Source organism: Salmo salar, chromosome ssa19 (assembly GCF_905237065.1).
Source record: "Salmo salar chromosome ssa19, Ssal_v3.1, whole genome shotgun sequence".
In the NCBI taxonomy this organism is placed as follows: Eukaryota; Metazoa; Chordata; class Actinopteri; order Salmoniformes; family Salmonidae; genus Salmo; species Salmo salar.
The window spans coordinates 26750689-26777881 of NC_059460.1; the positions used below are offsets into that span (position 1 = coordinate 26750689).

General features: G+C 43.1%; 1 protein-coding gene across 1 annotated transcript; it reads right to left on the minus strand.

Annotated features, from left to right (window-relative positions):
• Positions 1-10540: 10540 nt before the first annotated feature.
• Positions 10541-24590, minus strand: LOC106578632 (5-hydroxytryptamine receptor 5A-like). The gene is made up of 2 exons (XM_014157642.1): positions 23831-24590; positions 10541-11262 (listed from the first exon to the last, which is right to left on the minus strand). Exons 1-2 carry the CDS (start codon positions 24554-24556, stop codon positions 10933-10935), a joined length of 1056 nt encoding a protein of 351 aa, XP_014013117.1. The 5' UTR covers positions 24557-24590; the 3' UTR covers positions 10541-10932.
• Positions 24591-27193: the final 2603 nt, after the last annotated feature.

Consider the following 27193-nt stretch of genomic DNA (forward strand, 5'->3'; position numbering starts at 1 on the left):
GTTCACTTTATTTTTTTGAGCAGTGTAGATAGACTACCCCTGGATGCAACCGCTGTGTCAGATTTTAAAATAGCTTACGGAGAAAGCACATTTTTCAATATTCTGAGGACATAGCTCAGCCATCACGGCGAGCTATTCAGACACCCGCCAAGTTCGGGGCAACCTAAACTCAGAATTAGTATTAGAAATATTCTCTTACCTTTGCTGATCTTCTTCAGAATGCACTTCCAGGACTGCTAATTCCACAAGAAATTTTGTTTTTGTTTGAAATAATCCATATTTATGTACAAATACCTCCGTTTTGTTCGTGCGTACAGATTACTTATCCAAAGGCATAAAGCGTGAGCGTGGAACGAGAGATGAAAAGTCAAAATGTTCAATTACCGTACTTAGAAGCATGTCAAACGCTGTTTAAAATCAATCTTTATGGTATTTTTAACGTAAAATTGCGATAATATTCCAACCGGACAATAGCATATTCGTTCAAGAAGAAAAAGAAGGAACAGCGTGCTCACGTGACTGCGCATATCCAATCCCTTTGTTGCCAGGCAGACCACTCAGTAACTGAGCTTCTATTATCTGCCCAGTGACAGGAAAATGCTCAAACCCCTTTCTGAAGGCTTTAGACAGCCAATGGAAGCCTTAGGAAGTGCAACGTCACCCCCCAAACACTGTAGCTTCGATAGAGAATCAAAAGAAGAACTACAATTCTCAGACTTTTCACTTCCTGCTTGGATTTTTCTCAGGTTTTTGCCTGCCATATGAGTTCTGTTATACTACAGACACCATTCAAACAGTTTTAGAAACTTCAGAGTGTTTTCTATCCAAATCTACTAATAATATGCATATTCTAGTTTCTGGGCCAGAGTAGTAACCTGTTTAAATTGGGTACGTTTTTCATCCGGCCATGAAAATACTGCCCCCTAGCCCAGACAGCCATCACTTACATTGAGTGGCTGCTGCCAACATACTCACTCAACTCTAGCCACTTTAATAATGGAAAAATGTATGTAATCAATTTATCACTAGCCACTTTATATAATGCTTACATACCCTACATTACTCATTACCATCTACTGCATCTTGCCTATGCCGTTCGGGCATCACTCATTCATATATTTTTATGTACATATTCGTATTCATTCCTTTACACTTGTGTGTATAAGGTAGTTGTTGTGAAATTGTTAGGTTATATTACTTGTTAGATATTACTGCATGGTCGGAACTAGAAGCACAAGCATTTCGCTATACTCGCATTAACATCTGCTAACCATGTGTATGTGACAAATAAATTTGATTTGATTTAGTAACATGATATTCTCTAACCTAATTTAAATAAGCACCACCTTGTAACCAAAATCAGTGAAGGCTTGTTTGCTGAGGGCTGTAGTTTATATACCTAGATAGTTACTCAACTGGTGCCAACATTTGACTGTAGGATGTCAACAAATATAATTAAAAGTTTACACTATTCATCTATGGCAAAGATACTTACTACATAGTTGAAGTTGGAAGTTTACATACACCTTAGCCAAATACGTTTAAACTCCATTTTTCACAATTCCTGACATTTAATCCTAGTAAAAGTCCCTGTTTTAGGTCAGTTAGGATCACCACTTTATTTTAAGAATGTGAAATGTCAGAATAATAGTAGAGAGAATGATATATTTCAGCTTTTATTTCTTTCATCACATTCCCTGTTGGTCAGAAGTTTGCATACACTCAAATAGTATTTGGTAGCATTGCCTTTAAATTGTTTAATTTGGGTCAAACGTTTCGGATAGCCTTCCACAAGCTTCCCACAATAAGTTGGGTGAATTTTGGCCCATTCCTCCTGACAGAGCTGGTGTAAAGGAGTCAGGTTTGTAGGCCTCTATGCGCGCACATGTTTTTTTAGTTCTGCCCACAAATTTTCTGTAGGGTTGAGGTCAGGGCTTTGTGATGGCAACTCCAACACCTTGACTTCGTTGTCCATACGACATTTTGCCACAACTTTGGAAGTATGCTTGGAGTCATTGTCCATTTGGAAGACCCATTTGCGACCAAGCTTTAATCTCCTTACTGATGTCTTGAGATGTTGATTCAATATAGCCACGTAATTTTCCTACCTCATGATGCCATCTATTTTGTGAAGTGCACCAGTCCCTCCTGCAGCAAAGCACCCCCAAAACATGATGCTGCCACCCCGTGCTTGACGGTTGGGATGGTGTTCTTCGGCTTGCAAGCGTCCCCCTTTTTCCTCTAAACATAACGATGGTCATTATGGCCAAACAGTTCTATTTTTGTTTCATCAGACCAGAGGACATTCCCCCCAAAATAATGATCTTTGTCCCCACTTGCAGTTGCAAACAAGCTTTTTTTATGGCGGTTTTGCAGCAGTGGCTTCTTCCTTGCTGAGCGGCCTTTCAGGTTATGTCGATATATGACTTGTTTTACTGTGGATATAGATTATTTTGTACCCGTTTCCTCCAGCATCTTCACAATGTCCTTTGCTGTTGTTCTGGGATTGATTTGCACTTTTCGCACCAAAGTACGTTAATCTCTAGGAGACAGACCGCGTCTCCTTCCTGAGCGGTATGACGGCTGTGTGGTCCCATAGTTTTTATACTTGCGTACTATTGTCTACACCAGAAGTGAATGGCTATATGTAGGAGGAATGTATATGGTGGATGCAATTATGCTTGGAATGTACTGAGTGAAGGAAATATAATTACATGTGGCAGACACTGATAAGGATGGAGAGATCTGGATTAGTGAGGAAGATGTTTGAGGTTAGGTCAGGTCAACTTAAGGGAGAAGGAACAGTTTGTGGAGCGGTACCTTCCTGAGCGGTATGACGGCTGCGTGGTCCCATGGTGTTTATACTTGTGTACTATTGTTTGTACAGATGAACGTGGTACCTTCAGGCATTTGGAAATTGCTCCCAAGGATGAACCAGACTTGTCAAGGTCTTCATTTATTTTCTGAGGTCTTGGCTGATTTCTTTTGATTTTCCCATGATGTCAGGCAAAGAGGCAGTGAGTTTGAAGGTAGGCCTTGAAATCACTCCACAGGTACACCTCTCTTGACTCAAATGGTGTCAATTAGCCTATCAGAAGCTTCTAAAGCCATGACATAATTTTCTAGAATTTTCCAAGCTGTTTAAAGGCACAGTCAACTTCGTGTATGTACATTTATGACCCACTAGAATTGTGATACAGTGAATTATAAGTCAAATAATCTGTCTGTAAACAATTGTTGGAAAAATGACTTGTGTCATGCACAAAGTAGATGTCCTAACCGACTTGCCAAAACTATAGTTTGTTAACAAGAAATTTGTGGAGTGGTTGAAAAACAAGTTTTAATGACTCCAACCTAAGTGTATGTAAACTTCCGACTTCAACTGTATGTCTCCCCTTTCATCTGTGTCTGGTGTTAGATAGAACAAGCTAGCCAGTAACTTCAGCCACCAAAAGGGGGAAGGGTCGTTCAATACTCTGACGCAGTTGACATAGTGCTGTTATGAACAGCATCACAACAGACTTTCCAAACAGGAGCTGCATTAAAAAAATTACGTCATTGATGCAATTGCGATGTTGTTTGAGCTGCTGTGTGTATCATCAAATTAGATTGAGAGGATTTTACTGCTGCACAGTGCATCCACATTTCTTGACATAGGTGTTTCCAAGAGCTGTCAGTCAAGATCATCAATACAAGCTCCCCATCCACCTAGCCTGTCTTTTCAAACTTCCTGGTATTTAGTCATGAGAGAAAAAGTAATTTTTCTAAAATGTTGAGCAATTCTATCCCCCAAAAAATATTATGGGGGATATTTTAGACACTCAAAAGTAAATTTTACATGGGAATCAGAGTGACATTTCAGGATCTTTAACGGGTTACTGTGTATTTTCCAGCACATTTATGGCGATTGGTCACCGGGAAGTTCTTGTTTACATTTCAGTAATTTACGGTAGCATGCTGCAAGTAGTTATTTTAAAATTCACAGTAACTTACTGTGGTTGATCTCTTTCACACTCACTGACCTGATGGTGTGGCAGGAAGGTCAGTTTGCTGCCAACCTAGAGGTTGAGGCCAAGTGAGGCTGAGTCCTAAGTGTGTTCACCTCAAAGTATGCTTAATAGTTGAAGGTAGTGAGCTACTGGCAGCTAGTTGCAAGTATGTTACTCTGCATTTTGCAATAACTTATTGACAGTTAGTTGCCCGTGAGTTACTAGCAGTTACTGGCTAAGCAACTAACTTCAATGCAGTGTGCCTAAGTGTATATCACTGTATCAGAAGTACGTCATCAATGATGTGAGAAAATGCGAGATCCCACTGATTTCTCTGTGGTTCCGGTACTTTCCAAGCTGATTTCAAACACTGACCTCTACTGGACACCGTACTTACATATATATAGTTAGGATTTTGTAAGAAAAGTTTATCCTAACCAGTAGTTTAGCAGGTAGAGTAGGGAACTGTAGAATATTCAGGGATGTGAGGGTATGAGAATCCTGTTGAAGGTGCAGTATTTTGAAAATTGTTTAATGTGAAACTTCACTTTATGCACTGTTGTTTAAATAATTGGTTTTATTTAGTATAGTATAGCATTCTAAATAATGCCATAGATTGCATTTTTAAAAATAGTCAACTTGAAGACTAAAAAGGGAAGCATGATGTAAGATGCAAACCTGGTATTCCTATTGATTATAGGCCACTACAGCCAACGAGTTTTGACAAAAACAGTGCAAATGAGAGAAAAACGTCCATCTGATAATCACATGCTGCTATTTATTGCTGACCAGCAGATGTCACTAATGTGCATTGTGAACAGATAATGAAACTGAGTTTTGAACCATTTTTCAGTGCAATTTGGTTAAAGCCTCAAGTTCCCATCACTACTGGCTATTAAGTTACTGTGCCTTTTACTTACTGACAGCTGGTTCTCCATTCAGTAATGCAACATTCAGGCAACTAACTTCCATTAAGTTAGTGAGACATGCACAGTAATATCTTAACTGTGCTGCTCTTTATTTACACACCAATTGAAGACCCAACAATGTTAAAAGGGATACTCAACCATTAATAACATAAACATCAAGCACTTAAATTGGTACTACACTTCAACTGACGGTTGGCACAAATACACATATTAGACAATGCCCCCAAATATGCAAATGAGCACCACCGGTACGTTGCCCCCACCTACATTTCAAAGCACAGTGATGATTGTACCTTATATAAAAAATATTGGGTAGAAAAATGTACCATTATACTAGATTGTCTGCACATGTATCCTAAAAGAAACCGACCAGTATCATCTCAGTTCCTATGTGTACCTCTGAAGATACCTTATGTGTACCTTTGACCTTTTTCTATCCCGGGGAACAACAGTGACCCTACCCTACTTTTAAGACTGTTCTTGGTAATAAAGATGTACCTGGTGGCACTGCAGAAACATTAATTCACTCCTGCCTGCCCAAAAGCAGCAAGTTCAAATCCCCAAGGAATTTATGCACATTTTACATCAAGTGTCCCTGAGCACTGCTATTTTTACTTTGGTGTTGTCGGATAATCAGACAATTATTGACTTGATTATGGCAGCTTTTATAAAAGTTCAGAACTGCATTCTTGCCATTAAATCTGTGGTCAATCTCTGTCATGCCCACAGACCTGATGGTGTAGCAGGAAATTCAGCTCATTAGGAACCAAGAGGTTGTGAGTTAAATCCCAAGTGAGGTATAGTTTCAAGTAAACAGCATACTGTCCTTTAACAGCAATAACACCTTCATTCAGCTGTAAAAATTCAGTAACTTATTGTGTTAGGTTCTAAATATCAGAGTAAGAAATTGACTGACACTATGAAAGCTCCAACCAAGTTTATTCACCCATTGGGTCAATACAGCTGCATAAGACAAAGACATGGTTCCACCAGTGGTAGTATATATACCCCAATTTGGGTGGAGTCTCCTCCTTCTCTCTAAACATTACATCTTTATTACTAGGCAGGACGTTAAGTGATACAGGCCACAAACTGTTCCACAAACTGTTCCTTCTCCTTTAAGGTGACCTGACCTAACTTCAAACCCCTTCCTCACTAATCCAGATCTCTCCATCCTTATCAGTGTCTACATTTTGTACATTTTCTTCTTTCACTCAGTACATTCCCAGATTAATTGCATCCACCATATACATTCCTACTACAGCTAACCATTAACTTCTGGTGTAGACCCTAGAGACTATGGCACCCCTCATGTCTCTAGTATAAGTAATGATTACCAATATTTAAAGTTTAGAAATCCAAACCCATCAGTTGCTTACCTTACTTTCACTCCAACCGTTAGTCTCTAGTGTACAGTACAATTACAGGAACTTTTTAACAGTGCAACATTTCATGGCACAAAAGGAAAACGTCACAGCATTAAAGATATGCAAAAAATAAATATGCTTACACATATCAATCTCACCCCTCAATAACTTTTTATCTTTATTTTATTTTTTACAATAGAGCCTTCAAACTCGAATCCAGTTCCAATGCATTTTTCCATTGTTCCCCTCTAATCAGGGACAGATTTAGACCTGGGACACCAGGGGTGTGCAATTAATTATCAAGTAGAACAGAAAACAAGCAGGCTCTGGACCGCTTAGTGTAAGAGTTGAATACTCTTGCTGTAGAGTGTATGCTGGTCCAGCATGGTCTAGCTCAGAGGTGTCAAACTCATTCCACGGAGGGCCTAGTGTCTGACGGTTTTTGTTTTTTCCTTTCAATGAAGACCTAGACAACCAAGTGAGTGGGGTTCCTTACTAATCACTGACCTTATTCATCAATTAAGTCCAAGGGAGGAGCAAAACCCGCAGACACTTGCCCCTCTGTGGAATGAGTTTGACACGTGGTCAAGCTGGTCTGCAAAACCATGCCCATCATTATCATTGACTTGTTTAGAGTTTGGCACATTCTCTTCCTTTACTGAACATTTTCTTTGATCTCGATCAGAGAGTAACTCTCTGGATCCCCTATCTTTAATAGTCTTCTGTTCTGTTAGGAAATGCCTGAGTAGTAGAGGACACAAATATCCAGGTACGGGATTTAGACATCCCAGACATCTCTCCCAGCCGTCGTTCCACTTTACCCAAGGAGGAAGTCCTGTATCCCCTTTGAAGTAATGTGAGGGAGTGTTGTTGGAGGGAAGGGCCAATGGTGGGTAACCCCTTAATCCTCTCTTTGTCACTCTCACTCTCGCATGCATGCATGCATGCATGCGCATGCACGGATGCACGCACACATAAACACCCACACACACACACACACCATGCAGCTAATATTAATATTATCCACCCCATACTATGAGCATCTGTTGTAGCTGGGATGGCTCACTCGGCTGACAGAGATGTTTTACATTTTCAATTGGGGATCAGAGCGGAGCAGGAGAGGAGATGTGGTACGTGAATTATCAGCCATCCCGGGGCAATGTGTGGAGCCCTGAGACTTTTGCTTCCCTCTCTCCAACAACAATGGCTCACTCACACCTATTAAAATGAACCTAGCTCGACCAATTCATCGGTGAAGTATAGGATCAAAGACAACAGAGTACAATGACTGTCAAAATCAATAACCTATGTTTCCAAATAATCCATTAAGATCCAGAATAGATATCTCTATAACATGAAGAAACCTTTTTTACTCACTACTTTTCACAAGTTGCACCTCTGTCACTTGGTCGTGTCATACCATTGTTATGAATGTTCTCAAGCCACCTACCGGCTGTGCAGTAGTGGTGCTGTAAAGTCGTGATAAATCCAGTCATTCTGGATGGAGGCTAAATACTGTTTAGTCTAAATTATACTATGGTGCCTAGAAATACATTGCTAAAGTAGTCAAATATTTTGAAGGAAACAACTTTGCCAGCAATATCTAGTTGTCAAAGTTACTTTAGACAGTTGTCATTAGCTAGCAAAATTTGTCAAACATAGCTAGCAATGCTTACGTTAGCTAGCTAAAATCTGGCGTCCTCCCTTCAATCTTAGTTAACTAATTAACGTTACACTGCATCTAAAGTCAATCTGGCGACATCAAAATGACGACAAAGGGTTTTCCTACTAATTATTTGCCTCCTTCTGAATGTCATTGCATTTCCAAGTCACTGTAATGCACTTTTTATGAAATCTTCATCAGCGCTCATTGATGATGCATTGAGTAGAATGCTTAGTCGGGCATCAGTCCAAAGCGAAAGTTCAAAACAATATTGTGTTGAAACAAGCAATCCGTGAATAGTCTCAAACAAGTGAGAGTAAAGATTATGAACACCCCTTTTTAATTTTCATGCATTTATTTAATTTTGATACAGTATTATCTTATTTGGATACAGCAATCTAAATTTGTACTTTCTCAAAATGGTGTAGTCAATTGCAAGATGATCACAGTTATGTTTGATAACTTCAGTTTGAGGACAACAATCTTTTTTATTCATGTGGTGAATCAATGGTTGTTAAAAAGCTTCAGAGTGAATTGATGGTTGTTAAATCCACGGATTGTAATGTAGTCCCTAGATTGTTACTTTTACAATGTAGTCCACAGTTTTGTTGGTTATATACCTGCGAAAAAACAATGAAGGCTGGAGAATGGTGTCGGAGGGGATGGCTGCTGTTAAACGGGCTCTTAACCAATTGTGGTTTTTGTAGATGTCTATTTACCACCACAAACCGATGTAGGTACGAAGACCGCACTCAATGAGCTATGTAATGCCATTGGCAAACAAGAGAATGCTCACACAGAAGTGGCGCTCCTAATGGCCAGGGACTTTAATGCAGGAACATTTAAATCCGTTTTAACTCATTTCTACAGCATGAATGAGGTAAAAAGGCTGGTCATGATTCACATCAACACCATCATCCCAGAAACCCTAGACCCACTACAATTCACATACCGGCCCAACAGATCCACAGTTGACGCAACCTCTATAGCACTCCGCACTGCCCTTTCCCACCTGGACAAAAGGAACACCTACGTGCGAATGCTGTTCGTTGACTACAGCTCAGTGTTCAACACCATAGTGCCCTCAAAACTCATCACTGAGCTAAGAACCCTGGGACTAAACACCCCCGTCTGCAATTAGATCCTGGACTTCCTGATGGGCTACACCCAGGTGGTAAGGATAGGCAACAACACATCTGCCACACTGATCCTCAACAGGGGGGGCCCCTCTGGGGTGCATGCATAGTCCCCTGCTGTACTCTCTGTTCACCCACCGCTGCGGCACGGTAGCTTTGTGGTTAGAGCGTTGGGCTAGTAACCGAAAGGTTGCAAGTTCGAATCCCTGAGCTGACAAGGTACAAATCTGTCATTCTGCCCCTGAACAAGGCAGTTAACCCACTGTTTCCAGGCTGTCATTGTAAATAAGAATTTGTTCTTAACTGACTTGCCTAGTTAAATAAAGGTATAAAATAAAAAACTGCGTGGCCAAGCACGACTCCAACACCATCATTAACTTTGCTGACGACACAACAGTGGTAGTCCTGATCACTGACAATGATGAGACAGCCTATAGGGAGGAGGTCAGAGACCTGGCGGTGTGGTTCCAGGACAACAACCTCTCTCTCAATGTGAGTAAGACAAAGGAGCTGATCATGGACTATAGGAATAGGAGGGCCGAATAGGCCACATTAACATCAACGGGACTGAAGTGGAGCGGGTTGAGAGTTTTAAGTTCCTTGGTGTCCACATCACCAACAAACTATCATGGTCCAAACACACCAAGACAGTTGTGAAGAGGGCACGACAACTTTTCCCCTCAGGAGACTGAAAAGATTTGGAATGGGTCCCACATCCTCAAAAAGTTGTACAGCTGCACCATCGAGAGCATCTTGACCGGTTGACTGGTATGGCAACTGCTCGGCATCCAACCATAAGGCGCTACAGAGGGTAGTGCGTACGGCCCAGTACATCACTGGGGCCAAGCTTCCTGACATCCAGGACCTATATACTAGGCGGTGTCAGAGAAAGATTGTCAAAGCCTCCTGTCACCCAAGTCATAGACTGTTCTCTCTGCTACTACACGGCAAGCGGTTCTGCGGTGCGAAGTCTAGGACCAAAAGGCTCCTTAACAGCTTCTACAACCAAAGCCCCCCCCCCCTTTGTTTTTACACTGCTGCTACTCGCTGTTTATTATCTATGCATAGTCACCTTACAAATTACATCCCGCACATTGGCTCAGTACCGGTACCCCTTGTATATAGCCTCATTATTGTTATGTAAATTCACTTTTTGATAGCTTTTTGACATTTTTACTTTAGTATATTTAGTAAATATTTTATTAACTATTTCTTGAACTGCATTGTTGGTTAAGGGATTGCAAGTAAGCATTTAATGGTGAAGTCTACACCTGTTGTATTCAGCTCATGTGACAAATAAAACTTGATTTGATGCAAAAACATCATAAAAGTTCTGAAAGTCTTTCAACAAGCTGATTCGCAAGAACTTGGTTGATGCAGAGTTGGGAAAGGAGATGCTAAAAGAGCCTGTGCTGGTTTGTCAGATTTGCTCTCTAGCTCTGATAGAGCTAGCCTCCTGGTGGAGTGGCTGTTCGTGTGGTTCAGCCTTACCCCCAGCCTTAGTCTCAGCCACAGGAGGCTGCTGAGGGGAGGATGGCTCATAATAATGGCTGGAATGGCACGAATGGAAGGGCATCAAACACGTGGAAACCATTTGTTTGATGTATTTGATACCATTCCACTTATTCTGCTCCAGCCATTAACCACAAGCTCGTCCTCCCCAATTAAGGTGCCAACAACCTCCTGTGGACTCAGCCTTAGTCTCTGCCCCAGCCTCAGTGTCAAATGAAACGAAAATGATGGCCAATGTTCTGCGGTCAGAGACGATAGGACCCGATGACTTTAACCGTTATTTTACACGGTCAGTTTTGTCCTCCAGCCCTCGTCCTCCAGCCCTCATCCCCAGCCTCAGTGTTGGCGGGAGAACAGGTTCTTCAGGGCGTTGTTGTAGTTCTTGTTGAAGGCTGTGTATATTAACGGGTTGAAGAAGGAGTTGGAGTAGCCCAGCCACAGGAAGATGCTCTTCCAGATGGGCGGAATGTCGCAGTGGCACAGTGGGATGATGAGCTCTGTGAGGAAGAAGGGGATCCAGCAGAGGACAAAGACGCCGATCAGTATGCCCACCATCAGCGCCGCCTTCTTCTCCTTCTGCTCGCGCCACGTGTCGCCGTCCATCTGAAAGGTCACCGTAGCGTGGCGCACAGTAAACACCATCTGGGGCTGCCGCGATGCCTCCACCTGTCAATCAAACAGTCAGCCAATCAGTTAGTCAATCCAATCAGTCAACCAATTAAGAAATTAAAGAACCGACCAATCAATCTGTTGTTAATTGCAGGCGTTCAGTTTTACATTTGTTCATTTTACATAAGCCATAACTTATTTTGTTCTCAGTCAATTAGTCACTTAGTTAATCAAACAGTCAACCAATTGATACTCATCAGTAAAAGAACCAGCCAATAAATTCGTTAATTGAGCAACTAGTCAGCTAGCTGAACCTTGTGGGCAAGTCAATAAACATCTCAATCAAAAACAAGCAAAATAGTGTCTGATGAATCAATCAGCCACGCTACAGGTCATAAACTACAAGACCCGCCAGAATTCAAGCAGCAAACCTGGTTTCAAAAAACAAATAAAGCAACACCTCATGGCACAACGCCTCTCCCCATGTGACCTGCTTGTTGTCTGTATGTAAAGTCTTTTGTGTGTAACGTGTTTTCGTTATATGTCGGAGCCCAGTAAGACTAGCTGTCGCCATTGGCGTCCGCTAATGGGGATCCTAATAAATCAAATCAAAAGCCATCAGCCTCACACAGAATAAATGGAATGAAAACACCATCCTTCAATCTTTCCGCCCATTTCTCCTCTCCAGGCACCCGCCCTGCTATAAGGAGCCTGATGAAATAGTGTTTGTCTCTACACCTGACCGCTGCAGGTCATCATGCATAAGCTGTTTACAAACCTACACTTTCCTCCCAGCAGATCACACCTGGGTTGCGCGTCCCAAATGGCCATCTAAAGGGCCATGGTCAAAAGTAGTGCACTAAATAGGGACGCAGTCCCTGGTCTATTAAAACTAGAGTGGCAGGTAGGTTGGCAGCCTATTGGCAGCAACAACAACACCAGGTGCTCTAAGACTGAAGTATAGAGATGTATAAAGAGCTTAGTCAGAGTTAGTTGACGTATGTGTGAAAAAGTACATTCTTACAGAAATAAATAAGGGCCAGGAGGCCAGGGAGACAAATGGAGAGAGTCATTCCATTTGCAGCAGAGGATAGGGGTTAAAAGCATAGTGTCTAGGGGGAAGTTGCTGATGCAAAATTGAAGGGTAGTGTATATTGAACCCTGAGGTACTATGGAAAAAGGGTTTGCAGTTTGAAGGGCAATCTGGGATTGCTAGATCAATTTGTGTGCTTTGATGAAATATAGCCATTGATTCTTGAAGAATATAATTTATAAATGCTCACAAACTTAGTTCAACTGTCTTACCACATCAAAACACAAGATACATTATGTACTTTTTATCTCATTCATGGCAGTCCTTGCATCGATAGATCTGTCTATGAATTTGATATTGGTTACATTTCTCTAGTCCCATCCCTCAGCTGTTTACCAAAACAAGTGTCCACTTTGTTGTTGTTTGAATCCAAGATTGCCTCTTTGACAGTGTATATGGATGTAATACTTTAAGTACAGATATCTGGGACTGTGATATATGAAAGCCTGACTCCTGTCATTAGATTAAGGTTTTCTTAGTGGTGAAATGTGAAATGTAATTTTCAGACAAAAAGGTAGCTAACTATCAGACCCTAAGTGACTTAACTACATTTTTTGTGGAATTTAAAGACATGCTCGGGTACTTTGGCGACAAAGAAAATATTTTTGAAACATCCTACATTGGGCTGGAGAATGAGGAGAATTACTGTTTTACCTCAGTTACCCACGAAATCCCTAGTTTTGAAAGCAATTGTTTTCTTGAAGATGTGCCACAACATTTTCCCTACATTTCCCCCCATGTGGGCCAGTCTCCGAGTAATTTGAGTTATAGCCAATGAGCTTCAGTCCCTCAAATTTGAGTGACAGCTATCAAGCGGCCCAGCATTATCCAATGAGGTTGCAGGGCGGGCCCAATAATTCAGTGGACACAGAAGAGCGAGAAAGAGAGAGCAATAACGTGGTGCACATATCTGCACATACAGTGCCTTCGGAAAGTATTCAGACCCCTTTACTTTTTTCACATTTTGTTACGTTACAGTCTTATTCTGAAATGGATGAAATTTAAAAAAAATCCTCAGCAGTCTACACACAATACCCCATAATGGTTTTTAGATATTTAGCAAATGTATATAAAAAAAACAGAAATACCTTATTTACATAAGTATTCAGACCCTGTACTATGAGACTTTGTAGCATCCACCAATCATGCCTTTATGGTAGTGGCCAGACAGAAGCCACTCCTCAATTAAAGGCACACGACAGCCTTCATGGAGTTTGCCAAAAGGCACCTAAAGACTCTCAGACCATGAGAAACAAGATTCTCTGAATCCCAAGTGTCACATCTGGAGGAAACCTGGTACCATCCCTGCGGTGAAGCATGGTTGTGGCGGCATCATGCTGTGGGGATGTTTTTCAGTGGCAGGGACTGGGAGACTAGTCAGGATCGAGGGAAAGATGAACGGAGCAAAGTACAGAGCGATCCTTGAGGAAAACCTGCTCCAGTGTGTTCAGGACCTCAGGCTGGGGTGAAGGTTAACATTCCAACAGGACAACGACCCTAAGTACACAGCCAAGACAACGCAGGAGTGGCTTCGGGACAAGTCTCTGAATGTCCTTGTGTGTCCCAGCCAGAGCCCGGAACACCCAATCTAAAGACCAACTTTACCTATTAATGAACTAAGAGGGAATGTTCCTGGTAAACCTCGAAATGTCTCCTGAATTTTGAAAACTCTCAGGAATTAGCTTAAAATTTTAAATATATAAAAAAATACAATAAGATGCTTGTCATATTAAAACATACAATCATAAAGATGTAAAACATTATCCCAAGAAACTCATCCAATTATTGAATATCATTGATAAGCTAAAGCTGTTTAATTTTTCCTTCTTCTCATATGGTTTTGTACATTGTGGGAAAACAGTGCTCAATGCTCTAAAAACCATTGCACAAATCAACAAACCGAATCGAACATCGAACATTTCTGGAGAGACCTGAAAATAGCTGTGCAGCAATGCACCTCACCCAACCTGACAGAGCTTGAGAGGATCTGAAAAGAAGAATGAGAGAAACACCCAAATACAGGTGTGCCAAGCTTGTAGCGTCATACCTAAGAAGACACAAGGCTGTAATTGCTGCAATGTGCTTCAACAAAGTACTGAGTAAAGGGTCTGAATACTTATGTCAATGTGATATTTCAGTTTAGATTTTTTAATACATTTGCTAGTACTTCTAAAAACCTGTTTTTGCTTTGTCATTATGGCGTATTATGTGTAGATTAGGATTTATTTTAATTTTTACAATTCTAGAATAAAGCTGTAGCGTAACAAAATGTTGAGAAAGTCAAGGGGTCTGAATACTTTCCGAATGCACTGTATGTGACATATTATGCCATTTTTGGGGACCACTTTTAGCTTGTGAGTGCTACTTTCAGAACTACTGGCTATAAAGTAACCAAAAGTACAGGAGAATCTCTTTAAGACATGCAAACGAAAGTAATACACAAGACATAAGCAATAACAACCCTGTTCGATGTTGTCTGATAGTCTCAACTGGATTAAACATAGATGATTCGTTTTGTATACCAATTAGCAATAGTCTAAATATCAATATAATTTCCTATTAGAACACAGTGGTTCCACTGAGCCTACTAGGGGGTTGGGGATTGCGTTTGAACATGGGTTGAAAGTAAGCCCGCCTGAAGTGCACTCAGAGATACCCTACCGGAAACGGTCATGTTAAAAACGTGTTGCAAGTAATTACACAGTAACAAATTTCATTGTACCACGTACAAAAGTATTCAACCTGCCTTTGTATTCACAAACCCCTGAAAAGCTAGCATTTGTTCTTCCTAAATACATTTCAAATGTATTGGAAACAGGTTATCAAGTTATGCCATGGAACATGTTAGAATGTGTTAATGCTGTGTGAAATTTCCACTAGGGCTCCTATCGCGGTCTGCGTGCTTCCTTGTGTTCAGATGTTTCCACGCCTAATATTCACGACTCCTTTTGTACACGCTGTTAACTGGTCTGACCTCGATCCAAACACCCATGTATACAAACTATCATACCACAGATAAAACACCCTAACATTTCTCCATAGAAAATGAATTGACTAAACTAATTCAGCTGAAATACCACAGTTCTAGAGGGTGATAGTTGATTGTCAAATTAATTTAAGTGAAAACTAGAGGGGGTGTTTACTGAGGGTGTATATGGTGATACATATTCATGCTAGGTGCCAATTAGTTTATATTGTTTGAATGCGGTATAATTTAATAAAACATACGAAAGCTAATGGACATTTTCCAATGACCTACTAGTCTATAAGAAGTCTACTTTCAACCATCTCCAAATCAGTGAAATAGCCGTAATACATTCTAGCTGTTTTGTAGCAGACAATTCTCTTAACAAACCTGCTGAACTTAAAAGTGTATGCTGCTGTTTGCTTATTGAATATAGCCAGAGAGAGTAGAGGCCAGGGTTTGGGTCATTTCCACAAATTACATTTAAATTCAATTCCCTCTCCCTATACATTCCATCAATACTAAGTCAAGAAAAAAATACAATTCCTAATTCAATATTCTGCCACAACAATTCACATAATTAAATTCCTTCTCTTCTTTCAACTCAATCCAAACTGAACCCTACTACCTTAATTCCTGGCAGATTCCAAAGACCAACTTTACCTAATAACGAACTAAGAGGGATTCCTGGTAAACCTCAAAATGTCTTCTGAATTCTGAAAACTCTCAGGAATTAAGGGAATTATCTTAAAATGTTAAATATATAAAATAAGACAATAAGATGGTTTTCATATTAAAACATACAATCATAAAGATGTAAAACATTATCCCCAAAAACTCATCCACTTATTGAATATCATTAATAAGCTAAAGCTGTTAAAAATAATGTCTCTGAATGGTTTGGCACATTATGAGAAGGTGTAATGGGAATTACATATCACTTTGCAAACCAGCATAATGTGACTTGCCCAATGTGGCCTACAAACCTAGACTTTCAGACCAGTGTGTTATGGTAAAACTAGGCTGTTGAGGTACAGCCTAATATGATATGTAATGTATTGTCATAAAGGGTTTGATTTCATGGATGAAATGTTAACTTAGGCACTCACTTAGTGAAGGGGAATTGAGTGAAACAATCATGTCTATCACAAGCAAACAAGGTGGTAATTATGAAGTTCACTCTGAAGGCACACTGGGATATATGCAAATATTTGCGTGTATTTGGACAGATGTTAGAATTTTCACCCATGATTGTGTTTATTAGTGAGAAAGACTAGGTCATTGGATTCACTTTTTTCAGCTTTTATCTAGGGTTCCATAAAATGATGTGTTCATAAGTGTGTTGAAATACCAGCAGGTCTCTTTGATTATCTGTTATATCCATACCACAGCAATAAGAAATCATTTTATTTGCACACCACATCAGGCCATTTTATGAAATTATGATGACCTTCAGGCTGATGTTTAATTCCAATTACACAACGGGTGGTTTAGAATTCCCATTGTTAGAGCCTCTCCTGCCCATGATAAATGAGACAACATACACTTGGCCACGTTCACTACCGCAACTACTTTTACAACTACTAGTCTTAGCACCTGTAACTCATCATGGATGATTTTAAAGTTACTCTTGATTTGTTTTATCCACTAATGTTTAATGAATGGTGCCAACAAGAAGAGGAGGAGGATATTAAAGAAATTAAACAAGAAGAAGAACTAGTTGACCAGCAACCTGAGCCTAGCTTTAACGTTAGACATGCAGAACTCAGTAATGTTAGCACTGGTATAGACAACATAGAAAAGGAGCAAAGTGAACAAGCTAGCTACATCAAGAAAAACCAACTGGGCAGTGAAGTGCTTTCTGGAATGGCTGTCAGAAAAGGGTATAAAAATTGATCTGGTAACTGTTTCAAAACAGGAGAATGATAATATTCTCTGGAGTTTATACGCCACCTACTGAATAAGGTGTGGTTTGATTTGCAGTTGCACTTTTGCCAAAGACGCAATGAAGGAAATCACAAACTGAAGCCAGACTCATTCGTGATAAAAGACAAAAATGAAGAAACCAAGAACCACAAAAATCCAATAGAAAGAGACGGAAAGAATCGTTGTGGCTGCATTTATGAGAACCTTGTCAGGAACTCAAAGCAGCAGGGGGGGTGAAGTCAGGCGCAGGAGACCAAGGTCCGTGAACACACGTTTTAATAGGCAACAGTCCAAACTGCCAACAACATGTAAGGCAGGGCAAAAAATACAAATACAGTAAGAGCCCGAAAACCGAGTAGGGGCGCAGCCCAGAAAAACTCGTAGCCTTAATACACAAAATGCAGAGGGAATGCCTAAAACCCCAACCTAACCAAACCAGACAAAAACACTCCCGCCCAATCCCCAAACCTAAACAGAGAGACTAAATAACCCCCCCACTAACGATCTAACACAATACAGGTGCACACATAAACCAGACCTCACCAAAAGAAAATGAAAAGAGAATCGGTGGCAGCTAGTAGGCCGGCGACGACGACCGCCGAGACCGCCCGAACGAGGAGAGGCGCCACCTTCAGTCGTGGAAGCCGCGCGCCGACGCCGGCCTCGAGGACGACCCGGAGGGCAAGGCGCAGGGCGATCCGGATGGAGGCTGTGGAACTCCCGCATCAGTGATGGGTCCAAGATGTCCTCCACCGGTACCCAGCACCTCTCCTCCGGACCGTACCCCTCCCAGTTCACGAGGTACTGCAAGCCCCCTACCCGGCGCTTGGAGTCCAAGATGGACCGGACTGTGTACGCCGGGCCCCCCCCCCCCGATGTCCAGGTGGGGCGGAGGGACCTCCTGTACCTCAGCATCCTGCAGTGGACCAGCTACCACCGGCTTGATGAGAGACACATGAAACGAGGGGTTAATACGATAATAAGAAGGAAGCTGTAACCTGTAACACACCTCGTTTATTCTCCTCAGGACTTTAAATGGCCCCACAAACCGCGGACCCAACTTCCGGCAGGGCAGGTGGAGTGGCAGGTTCCAGGTTGAGAGCCAGACTCTCTCCCCCGGGGTGAACACGGGGGCCTCACTGCGGCGGCGGTCAGCGCTCTCCTTTTGTCGTCCCCTGCCCCGTTCAAGGGATTCCTGAACGGCATTCCAGTTCTCCTTAGAGCGCTGGACCCAGTCCTCCACCGCAGGGGCCTCAGTCTGGCTCTGATGCCAGGGCACCAGGTAACCCAACACACACTGAAAAGGCGACAGGTTAGTAGAGGAGTGGCGGAGAGCGTTCTGTGCCATCTAGGCCCATGGCACGAACCTCGCCCACTCCCCTGGACGGTCCTGGCAATAGGACAGCAGAAACCTGCCTACATCCTGGTTAATTCTCTCTACCTGCCCTTTACTCTCGGGGTGAAAACCTGAGGTCAAACTGACCGAAACCCCCAGGCGCTCCATAAATGCCCGCCACACCCGGGACGTGAACTGGGGGCCTCGTTCAGAGACGATGTCCTCAGGCACCCTGTAGTGCCAGAAGACGTGGGTAAACAGGGCCTCCGCGGTCTGTAGGGCCGTAGGAAGACCGGGTAAAGGGAGCAGACGGCAGGACTTAGAGAACCGATCCACAACGACCAGGATCGTGGTGTTCCCCTGAGACGGAGGGAGGTCGGTGAGAAAATCCACCGACAGGGGGGACCATGGTCGCTGTGGAACGGGGAGGGGCTGTAATTACCCTCTAGGCAGGTGTCTAGGAGCCTTACACTAGGCGCACACCGAACAGGAAGAGACATAGAGCCTCACGTCCTTCACCAATGTGGGCCACCAATCCTTCCCACTAAGACCCCACACCATCCGCTCAATCCCTGGATGACCCGAGGAGGGTAGCGTGCGCGCCCACCGAATCAACCGATCGTGGACACCCCGAGTGGGACGTACTTCCGACCCATGGGACATTGAGGGGGAGTAGGTTCGGACTGCAGCACCCGCTCGATGTCCACATCCACCTCCCAGACCACCGGTCCCACCAGGTAGGAGGCTGGAAGTATGGGAGTGGGATCGGTGGACTGTTCCTCGGTGTCGTGGAGACGAGACAGTGCGTCAGCCTTAGTGTTCCGGGAACCTGGTATGTACGAGATCGTGAACTGGAATCTCGTAAAGAACATCGCCCACCTGGCTTGACGAGGGTTCAGTCTCCTCGCCGCCCAGATGTACTCCAGAATACGGTGATCAGTCCAGATGAGAAAAGGGTGTCACGCCCCCTCAAGCCAATGTCTTCACACCTTCAGGGCCCTTACCACAGCCAGCAACTCCCTGTCCCCCACATCATAGTTACGCTCCGCCGGACTCAGCTTCTTAGAAAAGAAAGCACAGGGGCGAAGCTTCGGGGGCGCCCGAGCGCTGTGACAGCATGGCTCCCACCCCAGCCTCGGACGGGTCCACCTCCACTATGAATGGCAAAGAGGGATCTGGATGCGCCAGCACTGGAGCATCGGTAAACAAAGCCTTCAGCCGACTAAAAGCCCTGTCCACCTCCGCCGACCACCGCAACCGCACCGGCCCCCCCTTCATCAGTGAGGTAATGGGAGCCGCCACCTGCCCAAAGCCCCGGATAAACCTCCAGTAGTAATGGGCAAACCCCAAGAACCGCTGCACCTCCTTCACTGTGGTGGGAGTCGACCAATTACGCACGGCCGAAATGCGGTCACATTCCATCACCACCTCGGATGTGGAAATGCGATACCCCAGAAAAGAGACGGCTTGTTTGGAGAACTCACATTTCTCGGCCTTGACGTACAGGTCACGCTCCAACATTCGCCCAAGCAATTTGCGCACTAGAGACACATGCGCGGCGCGTGTGGCGGAGTAGATCAGAATGTCATCGATGTACACCACCACACCCTGACCGAGCAGGTCCCGGAGAATCTCGTCCACAAAGGATTGGAAGACGGCTGGAGCATTCTTCAACCCATACGGCATGACAAGGTACTCATAATGACCAGATGTGGTACTAAATGCGGTTTTCCACTTATCCCCCTCTCGGATACACACCAAATTGTACGCGCTCCTGAGATCCAGTTTTGTGAAGAAGCCGAGTCCGGACCGTCCCAAACGGCGTTGGCCCATTCCAGGGCTCTACCCGTGAGACACGAGACGAGGACGCTGACGCTCTCCTCTCCCGAGGGAGGGGGGCGAACTGTCGCTAGGTACAGCTCCAGCTGGAGTACGAACCCCTTACACCCAGCGGCCATCCCATCGTACTCCCTCGGGGGCGCGAGTTTAACCCCACTGGGGCTGGGTTTCGTCGGCGCTGGTAGGGGCGCAGGCTGTTGAGCAGCCGCATTAGTGGAGGAGGGAGCGCTTCTCTCCCAGCTCTCCAAACGCGCCAACACCTGGTCCATGGCGGTGCCCAGGCGATGGAGGATGGTGGAGTGTTGGGCAACCCGTTCCTCCATGGACGGGGTTGGCGCTTCAACTCCTGCTGACTCCATATTGTGGTGCGGGATTCTGTCAGGAACTCAAAGCAGCAGGAGGGGTGAAGTCAGGCGCAGGAGACCAAGGTCCGTGAACACACGTTTTAATAGGCAACAGTCCAAACTGCCAACAACATGTAAGGCAGAGCAAAAAATACAAATACAGTAAGAGCCCAAAAACCGAGTAGGGGCGCAGCCCAGAAAAACTCGTAGCCTTAATACACAAAATGCAGAGGGAATGCCTAAAACCCCAACCTAACCAAACCAGACAAAAACACTCCCGCCCAATCCCCAAACCTAAACAGAGAGACTAAATAACCCCCCCACTAATGACCTAACACAATACAGGTGCACACATAAACCAGACCACACCAAAAGAAAATGAAAAGAGGATCGGTGGCAGCTAGTAGGCCGGCGACGACGACCGCCGAGCGCCGCCCGAACGAGGAGAGGCGCCACCTTCAGTCGACGTTGTGACAAACCTAGAAGAATGAGCTCTGCCTCGTGGAAATGTGCAATTCAGTATCATACATAAACAGCTGTTGATGCTGTGACTATATGAAAATAATTGTCATTGTGGTTTCTATTCTTATCTGTTGTATCAATGTCTTTGCAACAATGTTTCAGTGCTGTTTTCAGATCCATTGACAGCGCCCCTATACAATATTTTGATCCGTTATTAAATTTTCCTACGCGTTGACCAGACATGCGCTGTTTTCAGAACCATGTACAGCCTCCCTAGAAACCAAGGTTCTGGAACTATCAACCAGCGCTTGGGTAGTTTTGCTTTACATGGCAGTCAATACGAATACAACTAACGACCAGAGAATGCCTAAAATGTCACTTGACATCCTGTCTCAGTGAATGTAGCATCATTTCTTGTTGAAAAAATGGATGGTTTGGGATATAATCTTGATTTTAATGCTGGTAACCCGTTGTATAAAAGCTGTACAGTTGAGTCGGTTTCACCTCATGGCTATGACCACATCACAGCCATGATAAAAATGTCATAACACATGGCCTCTCATGTATTATTGCTTAATTGATATCAAGCCAAATGGCACATTTACCAGATTTGGAATAATTCATCACCCACCTTTTCCATTCAGACTGATTATAGAAGATAGTGAGCATGAAATTGATAGGACAACCTAAGCTATATGAACTGGCTCCATCATCTCAATCACGGGTGCAATAAATCCAACTACTAACAGATCAGAGTAGATAACATTTTTTGCAAACGAATAATTTAAAAAATGTAATTGCTAAACAGCATGCTGGAAAGTGTTAATCAGCCCCCTGAAACCATTTCAAATGTATTTTTCCAAAGCTAAAATGGAAGCAAAAAAGAATTACATCCTTAAGGGATAGTCCACCCAAATTACAAAATTACAATGTTGTAGTTCATAGACTGCTTAAGGGTAAGGAAACCAATATGTAATTTGGGTGAACTATCCCTTTAATTGGACCAAAATAAATACATTGGAAACATATTGCACATCCTCATTAGTAAACATTTTAATGTAATGCATATACAGTACTGTATATAGTTATAATTATTTGATCAAACATTATGTGTTCACAATAGTGTGTTGAAATGATTTAAAACGACATGTGCATTCAATTTCAATGCTAAATACATAAACTCCAGTAACTGGAACTTGCACAATTATAATACAATTGAAGTTTTACAATTCTAAATTCCAATTCCAATCCAAGGATGTTTTTATTTTACAATTCAAATTCAATTCCAATACAAACAGTCTAAATTCTAATTATATTCCAATTCCATTCCATTCAATTTTTTTTACAGTTTAAATGTAATTCCAATTCAGACAGTCTACATTTCAATTCAATTCCAATGATATGTATTTTTACAGATTGCTGCAATTCCAATTAAATTCCAAGTAAATTCTCCACTTCATGCTTGAATTCCAGAATTTAGAATAAAAAAAAAATGTTGAATTGAGCCCAACCCTTGTGGAGGCAACATGGAGGCAGCTCCATTTGAACAAGCTTGGGTGTGATGAGTGGGTCTGCATCCCAAATGGCACCCCATTCCCTATTTAGGTCACTACTTTTGACCAGAGGCTATAGGGCCCTGGTTAAAAGTAATGCACTTCATAAGGATATGGTGCCATTTGTGACGCAACCTGGGTGTCTGGTCTATGCCAGGGGCCTTGCTGATTAGAGAGAGCCGCTGTGGTGAGGACGGTACAGTGACCCCTAGCCTTGTTGAACATGCTGGGTATTTATAGGCCACTGTGCCTACTGCCATTAATAACAGCCGCATCTTCACTTGCCACTGCTTCTTGTTTCTTCCCTGGATTAAACGCCATGGATTAAATGTCTGTCTGTGTGGGGAACACATTATCTCCCACCCTCTGTGTGTGTGTGTATTTGTGTGTGTGTGTGTGTGTGTGTGTGTGTGTGTGTGTGTGTGTGTGTGTGTGTGTGTGTGTGTGTGTGTGTGTGTGTGTGTATTTGTGTGTGTGGATGTGCATGTGTGTGGGCCTATGTACAAACATGCATGTGTACATGCCTCCATGTGAATTGGTCTGTTGAGTATGAGATACAGTACACACAAGCTTTAGAGAACGATACACATCCTGCAGCACCATCACAACACCATCAGAACACAGCTCATAATGTATTGTGGTGATGACATGGTTTTCTACTAATTGCCCAGCAACCGATATGAGAGCAACAGCATATCCTCATCAGTCGATAACAATGTGATATGCACCTCAGGAGCAGATATGAGAAAGCTATAATGACACTGATATAACTGAGGTATATTCAGATAATTATTCAGATCGTGTTTGAATGTGCAACCCTTATCTGAACACTGATCAGGGTTGATAATGTCTGTCAAAAATGCCAGAGGAGCTTTACGAGTGTGTCAAAGTAATAATAAGGTAATGGAATCATCTGATTATTAATGCCATGCTAGCCTAGTGGTAGTTCATCATGTGGATCCCACATGAAACAACCAACCATCCAGCAGGCAAAACTAGTTGAAAAAGAAATAATTACAATCAAAAACTGGTTGGATTTTTTTTTAAATGTAATTCTAACCAGTTTTACCCCCCTGGCACGGGGTAAGACTATGGTAACAAAAGTACCTCAATCACCTCAGCCATAGGCGTGATGGTGTTGGTCTTGCGCGAGCCGATGCGGAACTTGGCCGCCTTGTAGATCTTCCAGTAGACGAAGAGCACCACGCACAGCGGCAGGTAGAATGCTCCGAAGGTGGAGAAGATGGTGTAGGAGGGTTCCTGGCTCACCTGGCACTCCATGCCCTCCTCTGAGTAGGTCTCCCCCCAGCCGAACAGTGGCGACAGGGAGATGACTGAGGACAGCAGCCAGGTGAGTACGATCATCACATTGGAGATCCTCTTGCGAGTCTTGAGTGTGTACTCCAAGTGTCTGGTGATGGACCAGTAGCGGTCCAGGGCGATGGCGGTCACGTTCCAGATGCTGGCCGTGCAGCAGAGCACGTCAAAGGAGATCCACACTTGGCAGAGCACGCGGCCCAGCTTCCACAGCCGCCCGTTGAGCTCGTGTACCAGGCTCAGCGGCATGACCAGGGCAGCCACCATCACGTCCGAAATGGCCATGGAAGCCACCAGGTTGTGGGGCACACGGTGGAAGGTCCGCACCCTCAGGATGGTGAGGAGAACCAGGAGGTTCCAAACAAAGGTGGCCACCACCAGCATGGCAAGCAGGGTGAGGGTTAGCACGCTGAACACCGAAAACGGACGGTAGAAGTTCCCTGCTCCATACCCCAGGTTGTCGCTACCGGCCCCGCTGATGTTGGCGGTCACTAGGCTCATGTTGGGCTCAGTCATGTTCAACAGTGTTCAGCAGTGGTCACACAGCCCAGCTGGCTGAATATGGTCAGACAGGTCTGTCACAGGGAAGGCTTCTGATATCCTGCAGTGTAGAGAGAGATAGAAGAAGAAGCTTATTAGGGACTCTATTCAATCTGTATCGCTGAAGAGTTACAAATTGCGTGATAGAAATCTGAAGGTAATTTCAGATTGAACCGACATATGCAGCGTTTACTGTGAATGCAGTCTACGCCAACTAGGGTTACAAAGGGTCAGAAACTTTCCGGGAAATTCCCAGAATTTTTGGGGAAATTTTCCATGGGAAGTTAAGCCCGGGAATTTGGGGAATTTTGCTTAAATTCATAAAAAAAGTTAGCTTATAACAGTGAACCTTTTTTTGTGGGATACACATAAGGCAATTCTAGGTCTTGTGGCATATCTTGGTTAAATTATCCCCAATTCAACGGAATTGCAATCCTCTGCATGCACAGTGCATTCTTCCATCATATGTGCAGTGCACTCTTCCATCACATGTACAGCTGATTCTCAAGATCTTGCACACTAATGAGATGGTATTGAGCCCACACTACTACACTGTCTGAGCCAAGGACTACATGCTTTCTGGTAAATTTTTATTACAATACCGGGTGGGGTGAATATATTTTATATGATATACATTTTTTGTTAACTAGTAAATAGTACCCTACAGAAAGTGTGTTTAAATCATTTCTAACTTGTTAAGAATTTCTGCTAGTTCGTTTTTGCTACCATGTGGGTTTTAGCTTGCTTGAGCCTGCTAACTGAGGAGTGTTAATTCACCTGTTTCCAAACATGTTTAATTTTAAAACATTTATCTTACAAAGGAGTTGTTTAACTGCTTAACTATTTATCTGTACATGGAATTGTATTTGGGGTTTTTTACCCCAAAAATCTAATCTTTACAGGAAAATATCACGGGCGCTTTATGATGTGTGGAGACATTTCACTGCAGCTAATGTAGAAGGAAAAGCTGTGTAAATTTGCAAATACTGTGCCAAATCATATGTGAAGAATGCAACAAAGATACAGAATCATCTGGCCAAGTGCATTAAGTTCCCTCAGCGCTCACAACAAGCAACCTCAGACAAAAGTCCCTCTACTTCTATTTAGGTGAAAATGATGAATCAGACAACTTATCGATAGCAGCAGCTCATGGTCCTTCTGGTATCAGAGTTTTTTTTTACTAAATGGAGGAACGTAGTCAGAGAACTGCTGATGAATGTCTTGCTCGAGTTGTGTATGCAACTGGTTCACCTCTGATGCTCACAGGCAATGTGTATTGGAAGAGATTTCTGAATGTTCTTCGCCCAGCATACACCCCTCCAACCAGACATGCTTTATCTACTCATTAGCTGGATGCAGAGTTTAACAGAGTTCAAGTGAAGGTCAAGCAAATCATAGAGGAAGTATACTGTATTCAGATCATCTCTGATGGGTGGTCGAATGTTCATGAGTAAGAAATAATTAACTACATCATCTCCACCCCTCAACCAGTATTCTACAAGAGCACAGACACAAGGGACAACAGACACACCGGTCTCTACATTGCAGATGACCTTGGACCACAGAAGGTATTTGCACTGGTGACAGACAATGCTGCGAACATGAAGGCTGCTTGGTCTAAAGTGGAGGAGACCTACCCTCACATCACACCCATTGGTTGTGCTGCTCATGCATTGAATCTGCTCCACAAGGACATCATGGCACTGAAAACAATGGATACGCTCTACAAGAGAGCCAAGAAAGGTAGGTATGTGAAGGTATGTGAAGATTCATCAAGTTATAGCAGCAATCTACCTCACCAAGCAAAGTGAGAAGAATAAGAGCACCACATTGAAGCTGCCCAGCAACACCCGTTGGGCTAGTGTTGTCATCATCAAGATCTAGGAGCACCCACTCGTGCTCCTAGATCTTAGTGCCGCTTTTGATACCATCGATCACCACATTCTTTTGGAGAGATTGGAAACCCAAATTGGTCTACATGGACAAGTTCTGGCCTGGTTTAGATCTTATCTGTCGGAAAGATATCAGTTTGTCTCTGTGAATGGTTTGTCCTCTGACAAATCAATTGTAAATTTCGGTGTTCCTCAAGGTTCCGTTTTAGGACCACTATTGTTTTCACTATATATTTTACCTCTTGGGGATGTCATTCGAAAACATAATGTTAAATTTCACTGCTATGCGGACGACACACAGCTGTACATTTCAATGAAACATGGTGAAGCCCCAAAATTGCCCTCGCTAGAAGCCTGTGTTTCAGACATAAAGAAGTGGATGGCTGCAAACTTTCTACTTTTAAACTCGGACAAAACAGAGATGCTTGTTCTAGGTCCCAAGAAACAAAGAGATCTTCTGTTGAATCTGACAATTTATCTGGATGGTTGTACAGTCGTCTCAAATAAAACTGTGAAGGACCTCGGCGTTACTCTGGACCCTGATCTCTCTTTTGAAGAACATATCAAGACTGTTTGAAGGACAGCTTTTTTCCATTTACGTAACATTGCAAAAAATCAGAAACTTTCTGTCCAAAAATGACGCAGAAAAATTAATCCATGCTTTTGTTACTTCTAGGCTGGACTACTGCAATGCTATACTTTCCGGCTAAAGCACTAAATA

Coding starts and splice junctions, on each gene's coding strand:
- LOC106578632 (XM_014157642.1), bottom strand. CDS start 24,556: ATGACTGAGCCCAACATGAGCCTAGTGACCGCCAACATCAGCGGGGCC. Junction 11,263..23,830: donor CTATGGCTGAGGTGATTGAG/GTACTTTTGTTA, acceptor TTTGATTGACAG/GTGGAGGCATCGCGGCAGCC.